Raw genomic sequence first — 23,808 nt, 5'->3', positions numbered from 1 at the left:
CTTCTGCTTCGCGCGCGGTCGTGCAGCCATTCGAATGAAAAGGGGGAAAGTATTTACACGGGATTGTTTAGTTAAAGTTCGTGACGCCACCCGTGGTGCGTGGTAAGATGGTGTATCACCGCTGCGGTGTAGGAGTACCCGGTGGCGATGGTGCTGTCAGCTAGGTGTTTTAACCCCTCCACGGGTAGGGGGAATGTCCCGGGACTCGGTGATGGTGACGGCGAGGTCCCGTTGGGGAGGTAAGGGTCACTTGCGTACTCAGTCCAATGACACTGACAACTGTAGTAAACCAAAGTTCTGGACACCGCTGCCGCTGAGAGGGAGCACGCCTGGATCCCGTGCCCTTTGGTGTTGCCTGTTAGTCTGTGACCTTTACCTTGGCAACTAGTCTTCTGGTTGGTCCCTCAAGTATAAAACTAGTTGGGTCCCGCTCACCAGTATGGCTGACTGGGTGAGCTTGCTCTCAGGGTTCACGCTTTGGATTTTCTGGACCGTATAGTGGGAAAGTCCTACCACCCTCGTTGTGCTAGTACCCCGATTTTGGAACGAGTGGAGAGCGGATCTTGAAGGCTCCGTCCTCGTTGGGTAAATTGTCAGGACGCCTGAAGCTTCTTCCTGACCTAGGGTCCACGTACCCCATCGTGCCCTGGCCCCTGCCCAGTGATGGCATAAGGCCGCTGGCTGTCCTCCTCGACAGTCTGTGCCTCTTGTCACGATCCTCTGTGACCAGGGTCCAGCTTCTTCCAGGTCCAGAACAACGTCTGCTACCTAGTAGTTCCAAGGAGCCCAGCTCCTGACTCTCTCTCTCTCTCTCTCTCTGTCTCTGTCTCTCTGTCTGTCTGTCTGTCTGTCTGTCTGTCTCTCTGTCTGTCTCTCTGTCTGTCTCTCTGTCTGTCTCTCTGTCTGTCTGTCTCTCTGTCTGTCTCTCTGTCTGTCTGTCTGTCTGTCTGTCTGTCTGTCTGTCTGTCTGTCTGTCTCTCTGTCTGTCTGTCTCTCTGTCTGTCTGTCTCTCTGTCTGTCTGTCTCTCTGTCTGTCTGTCTGTCTGTCTGTCTGTCTGTCTGTCTCTCTGTCTCTCTGTCTCTCTGTCTGTCTGTCTGTCTCTCTGTCTGTCTGTCTGTCTCTCTGTCTGTCTGTCTCTCTGTCTGTCTGTCTCTCTGTCTGTCTGTCTCTCTGTCTGTCTGTCTCTCTGTCTGTATGTCTGTCTGTCTGTCTGTCTCTCTGTCTGTCTGTCTCTCTCTCTCTCTGTCTCTCTCTCTGTCTCTCTGTCTCTCTCTTAACCAACCCCCCAGGTGGGCGACCCTATTCCACTCAGGCCGTCCACTGGTGTCTGGTTGGTGTGGTGCAGAGTGTTCCTAGGGTTTTGATTTAGCTTGTTCTTGGCAACACCAAAGGTTAGGTACCCGTAACCAAGGAGGAGGTGGATATTGTACAGAAGGGCAGATTGCACAATACCCTGTGACGACCTGATAGGCCAGGGTGTCACATATAGTGAACGCCTGTCCTGCTGTGTCTTCGAGGATCTGCCCACTCCCATCATGTTGGGCCTTTCCTGGTTAAAGAGGCATAATCCTGTGATTGACTGGCAGTCTGGCAAAGTAGTTCGATGGGGCAGTTTCTGCAAAACAGAGTGCCTGTGTGGTACTTATTAAAGACCCGCTAGTAGTAACTTTCAAAGGGATTAAGAAAAGAGAAGTGCTACCTCCACCTCAGGGAAAGATTAGACCTCAGTGCAGCCCCGGTGGAGGTGATCGGGGGCGGGCAGCAATTCCCACTAAATGTGCATTAAGGGGTGATTCACACATTGCGAGATCGCTACCGAAATCGCTGCTACGGCACGGTTTTCGTGACGCAACAGTGACCTCATTAGCGATCTCGCTGTGTGTGACACTGAGCAGCGATCTGGCCCCTGCTGTGAGATCGCTGCTCGTTACACACAGCCCTGGTTCGTTTTCTTCAAAGGCGCTCTCCCGCTGTGACACACAGATCGATGTGTGTGACAGCGAGAGAGCGACGAAATGAAGCGAGCAGGGAGCAGGAGCCGGCATCTGGCAGCTGTGGTAAGCTGTAACCAGGGTAAACATCGGGTAACCAAGGTGGTTACCCGATATTTACCTTAGTTACCAGCCTCCGCAGCTCTCACGCTGCCTGTGCTGCCGGCTCCGGCTCTCTGCACATGTAGCTGCTGTACACATCGGGTTAATTAACCCGATGTGTACTGTAGCTAGGAGAGCAAGGAGCCAGCGCTAAGCAGTGTGCGCGGCTCCCTGCTCTCTGCACATGTAGCTGCAGTACACATCGGGTAAATTAACCCAATGTGTACTGTAGCTAGGAGAGCAAGGAGCCAGCGCTAAGCAGTGTGCGCGGCTCCCTGCTCTCTGCACATGTAGCTGCAGTACACATCGGGTAAATTAACCCAATGTGTACTGTAGCTAGGAGAGCAAGGAGCCAGCGCTAAGCAGTGTGCGCGGCTCCCTGCTCTCTGCACATGTAGCTGCAGTACACATCGGGTAAATTAACCCAATGTGTACTGTAGCTAGGAGAGCAAGGAGCCAGCGCTAAGCAGTGTGCGTGGCTCCCTGCTCTCGCGGTTATGATCGCTGCTTCGGCCGCCCCAATGGACGATTTACAAAATTTACATAGCAAAAGGTACAAGTTTATAAAGTATTTAATTTGGTTTAAAAGGGGCCACAAAAAGTGCAGGAACCTGCTAGAATCAGCCCACGAGCTGCAGAGGGGGAAACTCTTAGGTTTAAAGCAAAATTTCTGATGGCAGGTTCCCTTTAAATAAGGAAGAGTGCTTGATTTTCACTGGGAGATTAGCCTGCCTAGTATGAAGCAATGCCACCAGATTCCAAGGCTGTGCATAGTCTCTCTCAAGCTCCAACGCTGAATAATGCCTAGAGCCTTTAATCCAATCCAACATATATCTAGTCAAACAGGCTATATTGTAACCCCGAATGTTCGGCAGACTCAGACCTCCATGAACCTTAGATGCCATCAACTTCTTAAGCCCTATACGAGGGCGTTTCCCCTCCAAAGGAAGTGTGAAAAAGCTCTATTTAGCTGGACAATATCTTTATGCTTGAGAAGCAGGGGAAGTGTTTGAAGATGATACATTAATTTTGATATCGACATCATCTTAATTAGGTGGACTCTACCAATTAGGTTCAATGGAAGGTCGTGCCATCTTTTAAGATCTTGCTCTATTTGGCTCAGAAGGGGTGGATAGTTTAGACTATAGAGGGTTGCCGGAACCTTACCTATTTTAACTCCCAAGTATGTGATATATGAAATTCCTTCAAAAGGGTTCTGCTCCCGTGTTTGAACATTTGTCCCTCCCAGGTATAGGAGCTCGCACTTTGACGCATTAATCTTGAAGCCTGAGTACGCTCCAAACTCTCGCAAAATTTGTAAAATCTGGGGGACCTGCTGAGCTGGATTCGAAAGGAAAAGCAAAATATCATCCGCAAACAAAGCTGACTGAATTTGCCTATTATTTACAGAAATACCCTGGAAGGTGCTATGTGTAGATAACAATCGTTTCCCAGCAATTTTTGCTAATTTATATAAAGCCATTTGTATGCTAGCCGCCTTGGTGGAAGGAGCTGCTGTAGATTCATCCTGAGATGTATCTTCTCTATTTTGGTTGTTTTTCCCGTTTGTCTCACCTACCCGCCTGTTGTATTAGTGCAGTGGTGGGTCAAGTGTACTTTACCTTCCACTCCCTAGCCAGGACCATAGTAGGGATTTTTCAGGGCTTCAGGTATTCCTGCTCGGCGACAGTTCAGGAACCTGTATAGGGTCTAGTGAGGAGTGCAGGGTACAACGCCAGGTAACAAATGGGATGTCCATCTACCCTCTCACTCTTATCACAGCCCACCGTTGTTATTGTTTCCCCCTCCTCTGTGGTGTTATTGAGGTGTGTTTTTCTTGTGCGTTAGACATCTGTTGGTCTGAACACGACGCCGTGTGTAAAAGTGTGACACCGTGTCTGTCCATACACAGGATTACACAATTATGAGAAAGTCATCAGGTGACTGTGTGACTCCCATCATCCATCCTCATGAGCAAGGAAAATGGACCAGAGGCCGGAAACCAACAGCACCTCCCCTGCACGCCCCGATATGTGAGAAGATCCTACAACTCACCAACAAGATCACAGAGCTGCTGACCGGAGAGGTGACTGCTGGGAGATTATACAGTGTACACCAGAGGATTCTGGGGGATGAGAGGTGACTGCTGGGAGATTATACAGTGTACACTGGAGGATTCTGGGGGATGAGAGGAGACTGCTGGGAGATTATACAGTGTACACTGGAGGATTCTGGGGGATGAGAGGAGACTGCTGGGAGATTATACAGTGTACACCGGAGGATTCTGGGGGATGAGAGGAGACTGCTGGGGGATTATACAGTGTACACCGGAGGATTCTGGGGGATGAGAGGAGACTGCTGGGAGATTATACAGTGTACACTGGAGGATTCTGGGGGATGAGAGGAGACTGCTGGGGGATTATACAGTGTACACTGGAGGATTCTGGGGGATGAGAGGAGACTGCTGGGAGATTATACAGTGTGCACTGGAGGATTCTGGGGGATGAGAGGAGACTGCTGGGAGATTATACAGTGTACACTGGAGGATGCTGAGGGATAAGAGGAGACTGCTGGGAGATTATACAGTGTACACTGGAGGATTCTAGGGGATGAGAGGAGACTGCTGGGAGATTATACAGTGTACACCAGAGGATTCTGGGGGATAAGAGGAGAGGTGACTGCTGGGAGATTATACAGTGTACACTGGAGGATTCTGGGGGATGAGAGGAGACTGCTGGGAGATTATACAGTGTACACTGGAGGATTCTGGGGGATGAGAGGAGACTGCTGGGAGATTATACAGTGTACACTGGAGGATTCTGGGGGATGAGAGGTGACTGCTGGGAGATTATACAGTGTACACTGGAGGATTCTGGGGGATGAGAGGTGACTGCTGGGAGATTATACAGTGTACACTGGAGGATTCTGGGTGATGAGAGGAGACTGCTGGGAGATTATACAGTGTACACTGGAGGATTCTGGGAGATGACAGGAGACTGCTGGGAGATTATACAGTGTATACTGGAGGATTCTGGGGGATGAGAGGAGACTGCTGGGAGATTATACAGTGTACACTGGAGGATTCTGGGGGATGAGAGGAGACTGCTGGGAGATTATACAGTGTACACTGGAGGATTCTGGGGGATGAGAGGAGACTGCTGGGAGATTATACAATGTACACTGGAGGATTCTGGGGGATGAGAGGAGACTGCTGGGAGATTATACAATGTACACTGGAGGATTCTGGGTGATGAGAGGAGACTGCTGGGAGATTATACAGTGTACACTGGAGGATTCTGGGAGATGACAGGAGACTGCTGGGAGATTATACAGTGTATACTGGAGGATTCTGGGGGATGAGAGGAGACTGCTGGGAGATTATACAGTGTACACTGGAGGATTCTGGGGGATGAGAGGAGACTGCTGGGAGATTATACAGTGTACACTGGAGGATTCTGGGGGATGAGAGGAGACTGCTGGGAGATTATACAGTGTACACCAGAAGATTCTGGGGGATGAGAGGAGACTGCTGGGAGATTATACAATGTACACTGGAGGATTCTGGGGGATGAGAGGTGACTGCTGGGAGATTATACAGTGTACACTGGAGGATTCTGGAGGATGAGAGGAGACTGCTGGGAGATTATACAGTGTACACCGGAGGATTCTGGGGGATGAGAGGAGACTGCTGGGAGATTATACAGTGTACACTGGAGGATTCTGGGGGATGAGAGGAGACTGCTGGGAGATTATACAGTGTACACTGGAGGATTCTGGGGGATGAGAGGAGACTGCTGGGAGATTATACAGTGTACACTGGAGGATTCTGGGGGATGAGAGGAGACTGCTGGGAGATTATACAGTGTGCACTGGAGGATTCTGGGGGATGAGAGGAGACTGCTGGGAGATTATACAGTGTACATTGGAGGATTCTGGGGGATGAGAGGAGACTGCTGGGAGATTATACAGTGTACACTGGAGGATTCTGGGGGATGAGAGGAGACTGCTGGGAGATTATACAGTGTACACTGGAGGATTCTGGGGGATGAGAGGAGACTGCTGGGAGATTATACAGTGTACACTGGAGGATTCTGGGGGATGAGAGGAGACTGCTGGGAGATTATACAGTGTACACTGGAGGATTCTGGGGGATGAGGAGAGGAGACTGCTGGGAGATTATACAGTGTACACTGGAGGATTCTGGGGATGAGAGGAGACTGCTGGGAGATTATACAGTGTACACTGGAGGATTCTGGGTGATGTTGGTCTCGTTGGTTGTCAGGTTCCTCTCCGGTGTCAGGACGTTGCTGTGTATTTCTCTATGCAGGAGTGGGATTATGTAGAAGGACACCGGGATCTGTACTCGGACGTTGTGGAGGAGGAGCGCCGGTTGTCTATGTCACCAGGTTAGTAGAGACGCGGGTATTATAGATTATTACTGTGAGCACAGGCTGCACTTGGGTCTTGTCCTGCCTCACACAGCCCCCTACACAGTATTATGTTCTCACATAGCCCCCTTAGGCTGCTTTCATAGTTCAGTTTTTTTGCATCAGTTGTAATCCGTCGCCTTGAGAAAATACGGTATCAAAATATTTTGCAGGTTTCTGTTTTTTTTCCCATAGACTTGTATTAACGACGGATTGCGACTGATGGCCCTGCATTGCATTTGCCGCGCGACGGATCAGTCGTTATCTTTCTTTCTCGCTTTCTTTCTCGCTTTCTTTCTCGCTTTCTTTCTCGCTTTCTTTCTCGCTTTCTTTCTCGCTTTCTTTCTCGCTTTCTTTCTCGCTTTCTCGCTTTTTTTCTCGCTTTCTTTCTCGCTTTCTTTCTTACTTTCTTTCTTTCTTTCTTTCTCGCTTTCTCTTATTATGGCCCCACACAGCCCCCTTACACAGAATAATGTCCATACTCCGCCCTCATGCCAGATGATATCTGCACACAGCCCCCTTATACAGCCACGTGGTGCGGGAACTCCACTGCATGAAGCTCTTTGGCTGTCCCGATCCATGGGCCGCACTTTGCCCATATCTATCTTAAAGGGTCACCTGGCTACGACTCCATCATCACATGTAACCGTCTCTTGTGTCGCTGCTTCCTACAGATAGACTCGGTGTAAGAAATCCCCCGGAGAGGTGTCCTGCTCCTCTGTATCCCCCGGAGCAATGTCCGGCTCCTCTGTATTCCCTAGACTGTCCGGAGAGTCATCAGGTAGATGAAGCTGCGCCTTGCCTCATCTATATGGGGCCGCGCTCAGATATTTAGGGGCTTCTTCTGCTGATATCTGCTGTATTGTACTGAACTCTTCTATATGTTACATTAGGGTGGAGATCTGACCATCATTAAAGTGGAAGATGAGGAAATGCAGATGATGGACGATCAGCCGTGTATGAGTGACGTGAAGGAGGAGACCCCAGGAGATGATCCTGCAGGTATGTAATAATGGGGTCACCGGGGTCTTCTGGTTATGGGCCACCTCAAGGCTACATGACCATAACAGATCTGGTAATAGTGATGGACGATGGGTTTACATTTTACTTACATCAGCACAATTTTTGAAACCTTTTTTTTGTTAGGAAGTTAGAAGGGGTCAAAGTTTATCAGCATTTTGTCCAACAAAATTTACAAAACCACTTTTTTAGGGACCACATCACATATGAAGCAACTTTGAGAGGCCAAGGTGACAGAAAATACCCAAAAGTGACCCCATTCTAAATACTGCACCCCTCCCTCAAACTGCCCCAAACCCCATCCAAGAAGTTTATTAACCCTTTAGATGCTTCACAGGAACCAAAGAAATGTGGAAGGAAAAAATTAAAATTTTACTTTTTTTACACAAAAATCTTACCTTAGCCATAAAATTTATTGTAAATTTTCTCCTGGGTACACGAATACCTCATATGTGGTGGAAATCAATTGTTTGGGCGCACGACAAGGCTCGGAAGGGAAGGAACGCCATTTGAATTTTTGAATGCAAAATTAGCTTGAATAATTAGCAGATGCCATGTCTCATTTGGAAGACCCCTTGAGATGCCTAACAGTGGAGCTCCCCCACAAGTGACCCAATTTTGAAACTAGACCGCTCCTGGAAGTTATCTAGATGTGATAAGCACCTTAAACCACCGGGGGCTTCACAAAAGTTTATTACGTTAAGCCGTAAAAATAAAAAAATACATTTTTACCACAAAATTGTTACCTCAACCAGTGTTTTTTTCACAAGGGAATCAGGAGAAAATTACACAATACATTTTATGGTGCATTTTATCCTGAGTTTGCGGATACCTCATATGTGGTGGAATCAATTGTTTTGGCGCATGTCAGGGCTCTGAAGGGAAGGAGCGCCATTTCACTGGAATCATTAGTGGACGCCATGTCGTATTTATAGAGCCCCTGAGGTGCCTAAACAGTGAAGCTCCCCCACAAATGACCCCATTTTGGAAACTAGACCTTGAAGGAGTTTATCTGGGTTGCTGGTGAGCACCTGGCATCCCCGAGGGGCATCACAGAATTTTACAACGTTGAGCTGTGAAAACGAAAAAAATACATTTATAACCTCAAAAATGTTGCTTTCACAACAAATTTTTCAAATTCACTAGAGTAACAGGAGATAATGAACCATACAATTTGTTGTGCAATTTCTTGTGAGTGCGCCAATACCCTCTATGTAGTCAAATACGTCTTCTGAAGCACAATACAAAGTGAGGAAGGGAAGGAGCGGCATATTAGCGTGCAGATTCGGCAGTTGCCGTTTCTGTGAATACCGCTGCACGGGAGATACTATCAAAATTGGTAATGAATTTTTTAAAATTAATGACTTTATCTCATGTAAATCCAACTTTTTGCTTTAGGTTATTTTTTGCCCGTGCCAGCGTTTTTACATAGGAAAGACAATTAGACCGCTTTTTGTCAGGTTCAGGGAGCATTTTAAGTCTATCACCTCCGGGATAGGGTCACCCCGCTTAATAAAACATATGCGTGATTGTCATGAAGGTAATCCATGTCTTTAAAGATTCGCCGGCATAATGAGGATTAACCCCCGGCCAGCAGCAGGGGACGCCCATCGCCTCTTGCTCCAAAAAGAGTCCAGACTTATTATGGACTTATAAGCGCTAGGGCCCTGGGTATGAACGATGAAAACCACTGATCCGGTTTTCTTTGAAAAATCAGACTGTTATTTCAATTTTTATGCTTCATTGAAGTTTTTGCTATTGATGTTCCACCTGCGACTGTTGCTGTTATTTAAATGTATTTTAATCACTTAAGATCCGTATTATCCTTAAAGGGAGAAGGATCTTACGTCTCATATCACTGGACCCGTGGAAGCACAAAGGTGCGAAACGGCTCTCGGGCGTCCGGCGCTGTGATCTGTCCTCACCCTCCCCCACCACCTGTACCCTTTGGCAGAATAATGCTTGAATAAATCCGCTATTTGGATGCCGTTGAGTGCCGCCTGATTCCGTCTCTTATCTTACACATGGTCTACGCCCTAGGACGTGCATCCGGCTCTTCTGCTTTCCAGGAATTAACTTACAGCAACACCTTGCTTTGGATTAGCGGTGCCCGGTTTTTCTCTCACTTTTGCTACTCATAATATGGAAAAGCTCATCCACAATGGTCCTCAACCATACGGGTAAAGAGAAGTAAAAGAAGGGCATTGCCATTAATAATGTAGAAACGGGACACGACAGCTTCCCACAATGGACATCAGGCAAATATCATCCTAATGGGAATACTATCTCATTTGTGCCCATGATCGCAATGATGAATGACTGCAAAGAAAAAAGAAAAGGGGGGAGAAGGGAGGAGAAGAAAGGGGTGAAAAAACAGGAAAGAAAGGGAAAAACATGGAGAAAAAAAGGAAACAAAGGAAAAAGTAGAAAAGAGAAAAAAAGACAAGGGGGAGAAGGGGTGGAGAAAAAAAGGGGTGAAAAAACAGGAAAGAAAGGGAAAAACATGGAGAAAAAAAGGAAACAAAGGAAAAAGTAGAAAAGAGAGAAAAAGGAAAGGGGGAGAAGGGAGGAGGAAAAAAAGGGAAAACAGAGAAAAATAGAAACAACAAAGGAAAAAAATGAAAGAGAAAAAAAGAAAGGGGGAGGAAGGGAGGAGAAAAAACAAGAGTGGGAAAAACCAGGAGAAAAAAGGAAATAAGGGAAAAAGGAAAAAAAAAAGAGCGAAAAAAAAGGAAAGAAAAAAAAATTATAAGAAAGGGGGAAACAACAAGAGAAAAATTAAGCTGAGTCACCCGAATAGTCTTCTGAACCTCCCTCCAGACATCCCCAAGTTTTTGTACGACCACCTTTACTTCAGGACACCCAGAACATACCCTAAAAATATTAAAGGGAACCTGTCAGGTCATTTATGGGTTGTAATCTAGTAGCAGGGGGATGTGTGGCCTAGTAACCCCTTCCTACCCATCCCTGTGTTGTAATTCTGTGTAATATGAATGTATAAAAATGTTTCATTACTTATGTGTTCTGTATGTAAATGAGCAGAGGCTCTAGCCCCCTGGCGCCACATCACCCTGTGGGTGTTTTTCATGCTTTCTGTGGAATCACGCCCCTGTGGGCATGATACCATGGATTTACATGAGTGACGTCACTGTCAGCTCCTTGAGATCCTGCGCATGCACACTTACCATTCCCGCAGCCTTGTTATCCTGGTGCTTGCTCCTCGGATTCCGATGCGCTCTGCGCATACTCAGAAGACTTCTGCGGTTCCGGTCATGCGCAGAGCGCATCTGAAGCCGGTAAGTAAACAGCTGAGACAGTGCATGACCAGAACTGCAGGAGTCTTCTGCGCATGCGCAGCGCGCGTCTGAAGTCGAGAAGCAAACACCCAAATAACAAGGCTGCGGGAATGGTAAGTGCACATGCAAAGGATCTGAAGGAGCTGACGGTGACGTCGCTGATGTAAATCCATGGTATCATGCCCACAGGGGCGTGATACCACGGAAAGCATGAAAACACCCACAGGGCGATAAGACGCCCAGGGTCCTAGAGCCCATGCACATTTACATACGGAACACATAAGTATTAAAACATATTTTTATACATTCATATTACACAGTATTACAACACTGGGATGGGTAAGAAGAGGTTACTAGGCCACACATCACCCTGCTACTAGGTTAGAACTCATAAATGACCTGACAGGTTCCCTTTAACCAAAATGGGGATTAAAACCATAATTATAAAGAAAAGTTTGACGCCTGCCTGGATCAATAGACTCAGATGGGCTGTAAAGGGGAGGCTAGAGGGAGCCACTCACCAGGCAGGACCCCCAGAACCCTGAAACCCTTTAAACCCTATACAGGGATTTGGAATTACACAGGGCCCTGGAGATCACTACCTGTGGAAGGCAGCAGTCCAATGAGAGTAGTAGTCAGGCAGGGTCAAACCAGGAATAGCAGAACAGGGACAGAATCGGCAGGCAAGGACGTAATCAGAAACAAGCAGAGGTCAAATCCGGATCGGGCAGCGAGGTACAAAAACAGCAGGCAGAAGGGTAGTCAGAAAACATGCAGAAGTCAGCACACAGGAATCACAAAACAGAATAGGGCGGACCAGGAGCCAGGAAATCAGAACTATCTCTGGCAGAGGTCAGCAGACAGGAGGGGAACTAAGAAGGGTGTAGCTGAACGCTGGCAACTTCAGCTGGAAGACACCTGCCACCCACAGTCAGCCAGCGGTACTGCAGATCCCAAGATAACCCAGCCCAGTGGATGATCGGAGCCTGCGCCCACCGGTGTCGCTGGCATCGACTCCTCTCCCATCACCAGCACCATCCACGGCAGGAACACGGCATCGCCTGGCGATCGGAGCAGAAGTCGCTGGAGCAGACTCCGGTGGTGACGTAACAGAAAGGTTCCAGTGGACTAATTGATTGATTCGACTGTCAAAAGTGAGCTCAGCAAGAGGTAATTATGAGGACCAGTCCTCCCGCTGAGCCGCAACAAAACATCTTAATATTGATTCCAACGACTGATTTTTCGTCTCGGTCTGACCGTTGGTTTCAAGGTGATACGCAGAGGAAAATGACAAATCCCCAATTTCATACAAAACGCTCTCCAGACTTTGGAGACAAATGGCACCCCGCTATCGGATACATTGTTCACAGGCATTCTGTGCGATCTCACAACATGATTGATAAACAACTGGAACAGCGTCTCAACATTAGGTAACCCTGATAACGGAACAAAGAGGTGGAGCCAGTCCAATCCACTAGTTGACCAGGTGGGAGGGGCGGACTGTGAACAGAGAGGAGACAGTAGGAGTAGTAGTAAGGAGGAGAAGGAGTGAAGGTGGACGGGAAGTGACTGTCGGTCATCAGTGAGCAGTAAGCTGGTGCTCAGGAGAGTAGTTGCCGGTGGAGTACTCCCGGAACTACGCATCAACGGATACAGGACTCTAGCACAAGCAGAAGCTCCAGGCAGGCCTGTTAACACCTGCACAGCGAGGGGACCATCAAGGACCTCTCTGACCCTAAGAATCCGAAGACTCAGTAGCAAAGAAAGAGCCGGAGATAGGACCAAAGAATCCAACCCCACAGAGTTCACGCTACCGTCAGGCGGACAGAAGTGGAACACCACCACCAGACTGGCACCCCCAGTTACTCTACGCCATGGGGACTTACTAACCAAAGACAGGTGCAGGGGAGGAAGGCACCAGATTACTAACTGGCTCTGGGAAGAAGGGAACCTGGAGGTGAAGCCAGCCGGCCTCGGGTAACCAGTTACCATCACCGGGCAGTGAGTAAAACTAGTTGCACTGACCTTTTCTATGGCCTCCCTTCTTCCAACATCTGTCAGAACACCTATCCTCTGGGGCCCGGCCCTGCTTGCGGAGGGCCTACCATCCAGGCTGCCATTCACACCAGCCCTATTAGTGGACATTGTGCAGCGGCGGCTCCATAACCATTGCCGCAACACCGCAAGTGGCGTCACCAGTGAACATTATTCTAATCCCCTGTAAATTTTCGCCTTTACAAAAAGGGCCCAGGGCACGAAACCGTTCAACGGCCACGAAAGTGACAGTCCCCAGACATACACCGCCCGGGACAGAGTACCCCATATCCCTGGGCGACACAAATATAGAACAAAAGAGTCTGATTCCAGCAATGTGTCACTTAGACTGTGTGCTATATTCAAAACAATCAGTGTTTTATCAAACGGAGATTATCACTAGAGGACTAGGTGTCACAGGCAAACCAGTCCAGATAAGCTGAGTAATCCCGCCCCCACCACTGATTAGCAGCTGGCTGACAAATCACAGAGTACACAGGAAGCTGCTAATCAGTAGTGTAGGTGGAGTTCTACAGGGTGCAGTAGGGATTATATCAAACTACACCATGCAACCCAGTAAGTGACACATGGCTGTCACGGGTGACAGACCGTCATGTGATATCTGGCTATAGAAGGTCACAGTGGTTGGCTGCACAGAATGCTCCCTGAGTTTCCATTGTTCCTGCTGTCAGTATTCATTGGTATAGGTAACTTTCCTGCTGGGTTTTTATCTCTCCCCCTTTTGGACCCAGCAGGAGGTCGCCTTCCAGCCACCTGCTGATCATCAGTATTCTTTTGGTGCTTATATACTCCCATCTTCCCTGGATTGGTGCTGGTGATATTATTCAGTTCATTCAAGCTCTGGTTGCAAGCAGGTGGCTTGTACTCCTCTGTGGTATCATTGCTGAGGCTTTGCTGAACTTCTGTCTGTGTCATCTGTGGATAAGTAGTTTTTCCTCCTGTGTGTCCTCCTTGTGTCTTCTACAGTGTTTAGTGAGGTTGATGAAGAGCTCATCCCACCTTTTCCCTATTTAGGGTCCAGCACTAGGGATACCTAGGGTCAGGTATTCGGCTCGGCGGATAGGTGCGGAACCTATCTAGGGTGGTCAGGGACCAGCGGTAGGTTTGGTCAGGGGTCACCATCTCCCCCTTCCCTAGACACAGGGTTTCTCTTCCCTCACCATTGGCCGCTCACTTGGTACTTCCCTGTACCTAGCATGATAATGGCTGGAATCAGGGTTTCCGTCACTGCATCGTGCTGCTGTCAGATTACATAGAAAAAAATGTACGATAAATTTCCTTTTATGTTGATTGGTAATGAGCAGAGTGTTGGCAGAGGAAAGGCTGGATTTAGTTTAGGTTTATGTAATTAAATCCATTATTCAGAGCAGACGTGAATCCATGTCAAAGTGTTATATGAGGTTTTATAAGACTGGAATCACACAAGCAGTTATTGTTTGTTTTCTGAGCCAAATCCAAAACTGGATTAAGAATGGATAGGAAATAAATCAAGATGTTGGGGCAACCTAATGTGTGTTTTTGAGTGTGTAAGTGGTGACACCGGGACTGACCTCCCTCAGCAACCAGGTTTAGCATTACACCCAAAACTGGGTGCAATATTCTGTGGCGACTGAAGCCTCAGGGGCGTCACATTATGCATTTGTAATTCACTATGGCTCGTAAATTTCCTGTGTAGATACATTGATAATACTTTTATTAGTCTGTTTGTATTTTTGTGGTTTGACAAAAAATAATAGAATTAATTTTTTTATACCTTACAGAAAATCCCAATAAGAACTTTACTGGAAACTTCATGATTGTTCTAAATAATAAAGCAGAAGATAAAGACATTGTGCATCCTTCAGAAGAACAACTCATCCCCCTTAATCTTTGTTCAGGACACATTGCAGATACGCCATATAATCAGCCTAATCCAGAGGAACTCTGTCCTGACCGATTACAGGCGGTCACCACAAGTCTGAAAGAGAGTAAAAGATTTCAATGTGGGGAATGTGCAAAACAGTTTACAAACACCTCAGATCTTGTTACACACAGAAAATGTCATATGGGAGACAAGTTATATTCATGTTCAGAATGTGGGAAATGTTTTACAAATAAATCACATTTTGTTATACATGAAAGAAGTCACACAGGAGAGAAGCCGTATTCATGTTCACAATGTGGGAAACACTTTACACATAAATCACACCTTGTTACCCATGAGAAAAATCACACAGTGGAAAAGCCATATACATGTCCAGAATGTGGGAAGTGTATAACAAGATTTAATATATTTATTCAACATCAGCGAAGTCACATGGTAGAAAAGTTGCATTCCTGTTCAGACTGTGGAAAAAGTTTTTCAAGAAAATCAACTCTTGTTAAACACAGAAGAATTCACACGAGTGAGAAGCCGTATTTATGCTCAGAATGTGGGAAAAGTTTCAGAAGTAAATCAAATCTTGTTGCACATCAGAGAACTCACACAGGTGAGAAGCCGTTCTCATGTTCAGAATGTGGGAAACGGTTTTCAAGTAAATCAATTTATGTTGTACATCAGAGGATTCACACAGGAGAGAAGCCATATTCATGTTCACAATGTGGGAAATGTTTTTCAAGTAAATCAAATTCTGTTATACATAAGAGAATTCACACAGGAGAAAAGCCATTTGCATGCTCAGAATGTGGCAAATGTTTTCGTAAACAATCATATCTTACCACACATAAGAGAAATCACACAGGAAACAGGCCGTATGGATGTTCAGAATGTGGGAAACGTTTTACAGATAAATCGGATCTTGTTAAACATCAGAGAATTCACACAGGGGAGAAGCCGTATCCATGTTCAGAATGTGGGAAATGTTTTACAAACAGAACAAATCTCGTTAAACATCATAGAACTCACACAGGAGAAAAGCCTTTTTCATGTTTAGAATGTGGAAAATGTTTTGCAGATAAAGCAGTACTTGTTAAACATCAGTATACTCACACAGGAGAGAAACCGTTTTCATGTTCAGAATGTGGGAAAGGTTTTATAGATAAATGGAATCTTCGTAAACATGAGACAACTCACACAGGCTAAAAACTGTATTGATGTTCAGAATATGGGTTGTTTTATGCTCATAGCAGATCTTGTTAAACATGAGGGCTTCAGTGGTTAACACTGTAGCCTTGCAATGCTTGGGAACTGGGGTCAAAACCGACCAAGGAAAAAATGTTCAGGGAGTTTCTATGGTCTTTCTGTGTTTTGTGTGGGTTTCTTCCCACATTCCGAAGACATTCAGATAGGGAATTTGTGTTCTGGATGGGGGAAATGCTTTATAAGTGTATCAGGTCAGATATTAGAGAATTATCATAGAAGAGCTCTTTATATGTCCGTCCTGGAGGGAGAATTTCCTCACGAATACCCAAATTAGACATGATCAGAAAAGTAAGAATGGAGAGGAGCCATGTTCAGAATGTTACAAGTGTTTGTAGACCGTAAGCCCTCGCGGGCAGGGACCTCTCTCCTCCTGTACCTGTCTGTGCCTTGTATTGTTTGATTATTGTACTTGTCCCTATTATGTACACCCCTTTCACATGTAAAGCGCCATGGAATTGATGGCGCTATAATAATAAATATTAATAATAAAAAATTGTTTTACAAATAAAGCTGGTGCTTTTGTCAGATCCCGTTCATCCCAAGATGGTGGGAGGTGACTTTAGTTTATGACACCTGGGACGTTAGTAGCCACTGGCAGATGACACCTTCCTAGTGATGGTGGATACTCTACATTTATGGGGCCCGTGGGTCTACTGACTCATCCTAACAAGCTATTCACAAGCCCAGCTGTGGAGGTCGGAATAGACTGGTCTTTCACCAGTCTCCGACACGGGTGCCTAATCCTCTCCAATCCTACGGTCACTTGGGAACCATTTCTCTCAGGGAACTGATTGCATCTGTCATTTCCCAGCACATTTGGCAGTAGAAGAGGTTCTGTGGTTAGAGATTATTTGTGATAGTGACTTTGTGTTTGGAAAGTATCAAGGTGTGATGGAGAGCTGCATAAATGTCCTATGTGACTATGCAGACATGTAACTGCTGGTAAAGCCCTGTAAGTAACTATTTGTTGGATTGTCCCATCTCTAGAAGCCAGATCCACCTGGATTAAAGCCAAGCAAAAATGAAATTAATGGGTGGCACATAGCCAAATCGGGCACACTGTCCAGTACTGATACTACCGAGATAAAAATCACCACTTATTTTACATGCTGATAAAGCAATTACTCCCATGAGATGGGTCGGCTAGGGGTCAATGCTGGACAAAGTAGAAATAAAAGGAGATTTTAGGACATTATTAAATCACATCTTCCTGGCATCTACGGCGACATTTAACAGAACTTGATAAAATGTATATACTACAGCGCTCCGCTGCACTTGACAGGTGCACTGGTGATCAGAACAAAGGTAACTTGTTACCACAAGACCCGCAATAAAAATCACTGAGGAACCCTAAAAAGTGTTAAAAACGCATAGAGCTTGCCTGGTGAGAACGCTGGAGCCGGCCATGCTAGAAACTTCCAGTCGTGCATGAGGAGGACTCCTAGGAACTAAAACCTGAAGGAGCCTGTGCTGGCGGGTGCTTGCTGTGTAGCTGGCGGGTGCTTGCTGTGTGGCTGGCGGCTGCTCGCGAGGTGCAGATAGCAGGCAGAGCAAGGGGAGACTTTCACTAGCAGCTGGCATGTGAGCTGTGGTGTGCGGTGAGGGCTGACACAGGTATCCAGGAGTCCCAGCCGGTGGCTCCCCTGGTTACCTGGCGGCGCGCGAATAGAGCGCGTGACGTCACGACGATCTAAGCAGGCTATGGAGGCCTGTATGGGGCAAAACTAATCCAACACGTTTCGAAGAAACAACGGTTCTTTTTCGTCAGGGAATACCCTATTGAGGTCACGCTAGGTTTTTATGTTATATGCCGCCACTACTTCCGCCAATAGGAGATAGGTCACATGTTAGATAAATGTGTGCCATCTGAAATGAATATCAGTGCTACAGGATTAATTCTGTACTAGCCTATGTATGAATAAAGGGGAACATGCACAAAGAGACTAAAGCCTGCTTTACACGGGACGACCAATCGTGCAATTTCACGATCGATCGTACCCGCCCCCGTCGTTTGTGCGTCACGGGCAAATCGCTGCCCGTGTCGCACAAAGTCGTGAAACCCCCGTTACACGTACTTACCTGCTATGTGATGTCGCTGAGGGCGGCGAACATCCACTTCCTGAATGGGGAGGGACGTTCGGCATCACAGCGACGTCACACAGCCGCTGGCCAATAGAAGCAGAGGGGCGGAGATGAGCGGGATGTAAACATCCCGCCCACCTCCTTCCTTCCGCATAGCTGGCGGGAGCCATAGTACGCGGGTAAGCAGAGTTCATGGCTCCCGTGGTGTCACACGGAGCGTCGTGTGCTGCCACGGGAACGATGAACAACCGGCACAAGTAAAAATAAAAGATATTATGAAACTGAGCGACGAGTACACGACTCTGCATGATACTGCGTCGCTCAGAGGTGTCACACAAGATGACGTCGTGTATGATGCCTGATGTGCGTCACGAAAACCGTGACCCCGACGATGCATCGCACAATGCGTCGTCTCGTGTAAAGCACCCTTCAGTTGTATCACAGTACTATATAATAGGATTAAATAGGATATGAGTGGCCGTAATTGCTGGGGGTAGAGAAAAGGTTTTAAAATGTTGCTTTTATTATGTTCATTAAAAAACAGTTTTTCATAAGCTAATTAAAATAATGCAAATCTTTAATGTTAATGAAATTGTTAGTGTGCAACTCTACCTTATTGTATAGTTCTATGTTTTTGAGTCTTGCACCTTGTTCACATTTATTGGAGTTCCAGACATACATTCTTTAATTATCAGTCTTATCAAGACAGCGGGCCAAATGCTCCAAGGCAACAATAAAAGGGAAACTGTCAACAAAATTGCACTCTGAAGCTACATGCGCATGTAGCTCTTTCAAAGACAAGCCCAGCAATACCTTTATATGGTCCGTCCATTCCTCCTCCGCCAAGCACCGCCGTGCCCTGCTTGAATGATGGTTCCTTTCTCTGAAGTTGCACCGTATAGAGGCTGTCAGGCAAGCAGGAGGCGTCACTTGGCCAGGAATAGAGCTGGAGTGGCAGAGCTAACAGATCTACCAGAGCTCTTTAGCCTCATTTGCATATCAGTTCAACTGCCGATTTCAGAGTACCGGAGGTATCAACCAGCCATGTAAAGGGATTGCTGGACTTGTCCTTCAGAGAGCTGCAAGCACATATAAATAGTTTGGGGGGGGGAAATCCTGCTGACCGATTCCCTTTATGAGAAGAGGTGAAAGTCTCACTTTGCCTCGTGCCCTTATGAAGGTTTTATGCAGGTGACAACTGCTGTAAAATTAAATCTATAGAACACAACGCGCTTAAAAAACTAAATAGCCTAGTAGAGAGTGTCACAATAGTCTAATAACTCAAATGGAGCAGCTTGTAGAGGATATAACCCGCGTGAGGTTATGTCAGGTAATATAACAATGATAAAATGTATATTCTACAGAGCTGTGGGGCACTTGACAGGTGCACTGGTGATCAGAACAAAGGTAACCTGTTACCACAAGAACCGCAATAAAACTCAATGAGGAACTCTAAAAAGTGTTAAAAACACATAGAACTTGCCTGGTGAGAATGCTGGAGCCGTCCCCGCAGAAAACGTCCAGTCGTGCGTGAGGAGGACTCCTAGGAACATGAAGGAGCCTGTGCTGGCCATTGTATTGATCAGTGCAAAGAGCCCCACAACCAAACGCCAAGGTAATCTCTATTTTTGGGGTCCCTAACCTATATGTAACCTCACCTGCAGTTAAAAAACTTGCTCTGTAAAGGACCAAGCTATACCTGTGAAATAAGACACATGGCTATGGCTGGGGCAGGGTTCTCAGACAAAAAGTGCATACTAATTAAAGAATGTATGTCTGGAACTCCAATAAATGGCTAAACACCTCTTGTATTCATATTATTCATAGCAGTTATGCACATTCCATTTTCAAGTTTTTCCCATTTTTCAGATAGTCATTGTATTTTTCAGTCTTGTATTCCCATAGCAGTTCTGCTTCTCATTATTTCCATATACATTGTGACTGGTGTGCAACTCTTCACCTTATTGTATAGTTATATATTTTTGAGTCTTGCACCTTGTTCACACCATGGTGTTCCAGACGTACATTCTTTAGTTAGTATGCATTTTCTGCCTGAGAACCCTCCCCACCTATAGCCATTTGTTTCACTTCACATATATAGCTTGGTCCTTTGCTTCCCATACAGAGCAAATTTTTTAACTGCAGGTGAGGTTACACATACGTTTGGGGACCCTAAAAATAGAGATTACCTTGGTGTTGGTTTTGGGGCTCTTTTGCATTGATCAATACAATGGCTAAACGTCTCTTGTATTCCTAGTATTCACATTCCATTTTCATGTTTTTCACTTTTTTTCAGATAGTGCATTGTATTTTTCAGTCTAGTATTCCCAGAGCAGTTATGCTTTTCATTATTCCCCTATACATTGTGACTGGTGTGCAACTCTTTATCCTATTGTATTGATAAGACTGGTATACAGAGGATTATTAAAGGAAAGGTTGCAGAAGATAACTGGTCTTATTCCAGCATTAGCTGGATAGAGATGTTTCTGCCATCTTTGCTGTGTGTGGAGCTTTTATCCATCAATCTGAATACAAGGTAAAATACATCTAAATGTGAGATATTTGACTGACCCAAGTCATTTGGTGGAGCAGTATGGGACCTCAAGAGATCTGGTAATACTTAGGCAGGCTCCTCAGTCTCCCAAAGAGAGATAACCCCGGCACACTACTACTCCCAAAAAAAGAGACGTGTGTTGATATAATGCTGTTTTTTCTGTTTGATTCAAATAGTTGAAAATGTGTACACGTGATTCGTCCACAATAAGTCGACGTTTCGGCAGTATGCCTTCGTCAGACTGGACTTTTTTATCTATGTACAATGAAAAATAACAATAATCAATATCATATACATACAATTTTGACAAAAGAAAACATACTATCCAACATAGAAGTAGTAGACGAGGACAAAATACCTTATAGAAGATGCAATTAGTCATATGGTTACAACATAATAGATATTCCGCAAGGACATTTGAGTCCAAACAACGGTATATAAATCATGTAAGGGCATAGAGATAGGACTGGGGTATCTAACTATAGTGTTCCTTGATACCCAACAAAAAGGCACCTTTCCCTGTTTGGGATGTGCACAATGTGCCAACGTAACCAAGGGTAGTACATTCACACACCCGAGAACAGGCAAGATTTTCCAGGTCCGGGGTTTCTACACATGTGATAGCTCATATGTAGTTTATTACATCAAGTGTCCATGCGGTCTCGGATATGTTGGGGAGACTACCCAACATATCCGGGACCGCATTAGCCGACATAAATCTGACATTAGATGTGGCAACTCCATGTTGCCCATCCCCAACCATTTCTTGACAACTGGGCACCGTATTTCCCAGCTCAAGTTTCAAGTCATCGACCACGTTGATATAAAACGCAGAGGAGGCAACAGAGTTAAAAGCCTCCTTGACAGGGAGGCCAGGTGGATCCATACCTTGAATACACTAGAACCCCACGGTTTAAACCGGAGATATGAGACAATTCATTAACACCCTTTAAGGTCATCAGTTGGTTCTTCCAATGAATGTATTTTTTGATTTGTTGACACTTCTGTGCTAGTCTGGTTGATATTTAGATTATATCTCAGAAATATATAATGAGTCATATGAATGATCCTATCTCTCACTATTGTTGTAACCTTTCCATCTGGATATGACATGTATGGATGAGCATTTGTTGTTTTATTGTTTCATGCCAATATTGACACAATATCCTTTATGTTACAGAAACGCTAAGATATCCCGATCCTGAGCACTGGCCGGCACGTCAGTTTAATAGCTGCACTTCCTCCCTGCATCATTTAGCACTCTGGACACCAAGATCGGCTCCCACTTACACTGACGCACTGTTTATCTTGCTAGTTTCACGACAACAGCACTTGGTATCAGCTCACATTAAGCCACTGCGTGTGGGTAGTACTGGAGCGTGGGCTGCGCATGCGCGGCTTGCGTTCCACCACACCGACTTCCTGTGTTCCAGCAACAGGAAACCAGGCTTACCCCATACGCCCACACATCTCCAGGATGCACTGGCGGGGGGGCGGGGCCAGGGGCGCGCACGGCGTCAGCGTGGTGTGCGCCTGTGACTCCTGACTTCCGGTATCCAAAGACAGGAAGCTGAGTCAGTGGTACACGCCCACACTCCTCACTTAAACCCCGGAGCGCTAGACACTGCACATTCTGCAGGATCCTTACACCAGTCCACACGTCCCGCGGCAGCACAGGTGAGTTATGGGAGCCGACTCCTTTTCCTTGTTCCTCATTCTACCTGCTGTTTGTATAATTCTCCTCTTCTTACCTTTCTCACCTTCATTAGGAATACGGTCATTTCCCTTCTCGGTCCTACCGGTGATATTGCACATACAGACCGCTATCTATTGGTAAAGTAAACAGTATTATTGCTTACCCTTGATCATTGATACATGATTACTTACTAGATGTAGGAATGACTATTTGGGAATGTCCCGCTTCTCTTCTTTGTCTATATAGAACGATGCAGGCACAAGCCTGCACATAATTATACCCATGTGACTACATAATCATCTCATCCTATTGCTACCTGCAGGTAACTAGTCACAACCAGATAGTAACCAGAGGCTTATTACATCTACTTCACTGGTTAGAATTATGTTATAGCCATTTTTCTTTCTTTCTTGGCAGGATCTGACTGTCCAATTTTGCTGAGGTTTAACCTTAATATTGCCATACAGTCCATAGGTACCTATTTATACCTATATTGTGAAACTAAACCTACATATATGACGTCTCTCGCTTTTATTGGCAGGTCTTGATTGACCAATGTCGCTGAGGTCTAATCCTAGCCATTTAATATTGCCATACAGCTCATAGGTACCTATTTATACTCACATTGTTAATCTAAGCTTATACATATGACATATGACGTATTTTTCTTTTATTTCTACTCAAGCATAAGACCACTGTGGCGCAACCCCATTGCAGAAGTGACCCTTAAAAGGATATAGTACATAAAGCACCCCAGTACGTCCCTACTTCTAGGTATCCACCTCACGTTTGAGCTCTGAATCACTTACGATATGCTTACATACAATTGACGTAGACCTCTGAAAATCATTGACAACATGGCGACATTCAATTTAGTATATCCTATATACTCACGCTGAGAGGCATCCACTGTAAGGTCAAGTATACACCACCATCCGTGTGGCACATCTTTTTTGATTTCACACAAATAATATACCTCGTATATACATTATAGCGACCCCAGGCGTATAGGATCATGTGTTTCACATGGTTTTGACATATGTGCTTTCTATTTCAGTCTAAAAGTTCTTTCAAGCCACTTAGGCGATAGGATCTACCTATTACAGATCTTTTTCTCCAACATACTAATTTTGGTGAGTTTCGTAGGTTACTAATCACCTTCCAATATCCACATTCTCTATACTTTGATTGTATGATCACATGGTCACACATCTCTTTGCCCTAACCAGACATTCTTTCTCCATTTTCCCTCTTTCTTTTCTTTTGCTTCTTTCCTTCCTTTCTTCTTCCCTAAATACATCTTTTTCTCCCACTGCAGGATCGGCTCTATTAATAACTTTACCATATCACGTAACCACCATAGTTAGATACCCCAGTCCTATCTCTATGCCCTTACATGATTTATATACCCTTGTTTGGACTCAAATGTCCTTGCGGAATATCTATTATGTTGTAACCATATG

General features: G+C 45.7%; 1 protein-coding gene across 1 annotated transcript in view; it reads left to right on the top strand.

Moving 5' to 3' along the window:
- LOC142284274 (uncharacterized) overlaps positions 1-16,522 on the top strand; it is a 29,388-nt gene extending 12,866 nt beyond the window's left edge. The window contains exons 2-6 of the mRNA XM_075333187.1: positions 4,007-4,180; positions 6,377-6,500; positions 7,196-7,302; positions 7,415-7,523; positions 14,653-16,522. Of these exons, the coding sequence (XP_075189302.1) occupies positions 4,007-4,180; positions 6,377-6,500; positions 7,196-7,302; positions 7,415-7,523; positions 14,653-15,953 (1,815 nt within the window). The 3' untranslated portion in view covers positions 15,954-16,522. The remainder of the gene's footprint in view (positions 1-4,006; positions 4,181-6,376; positions 6,501-7,195; positions 7,303-7,414; positions 7,524-14,652) is intronic.
- The last annotated feature ends 7,286 nt before the right edge of the window (positions 16,523-23,808 follow it).

Source organism: Anomaloglossus baeobatrachus, unplaced genomic scaffold (genome assembly GCF_048569485.1).
Source record: "Anomaloglossus baeobatrachus isolate aAnoBae1 unplaced genomic scaffold, aAnoBae1.hap1 Scaffold_567, whole genome shotgun sequence".
Classification (NCBI taxonomy): Eukaryota; Metazoa; Chordata; class Amphibia; order Anura; family Aromobatidae; genus Anomaloglossus; species Anomaloglossus baeobatrachus.
This window is presented reverse-complemented; position numbering and strand designations above follow the sequence as displayed.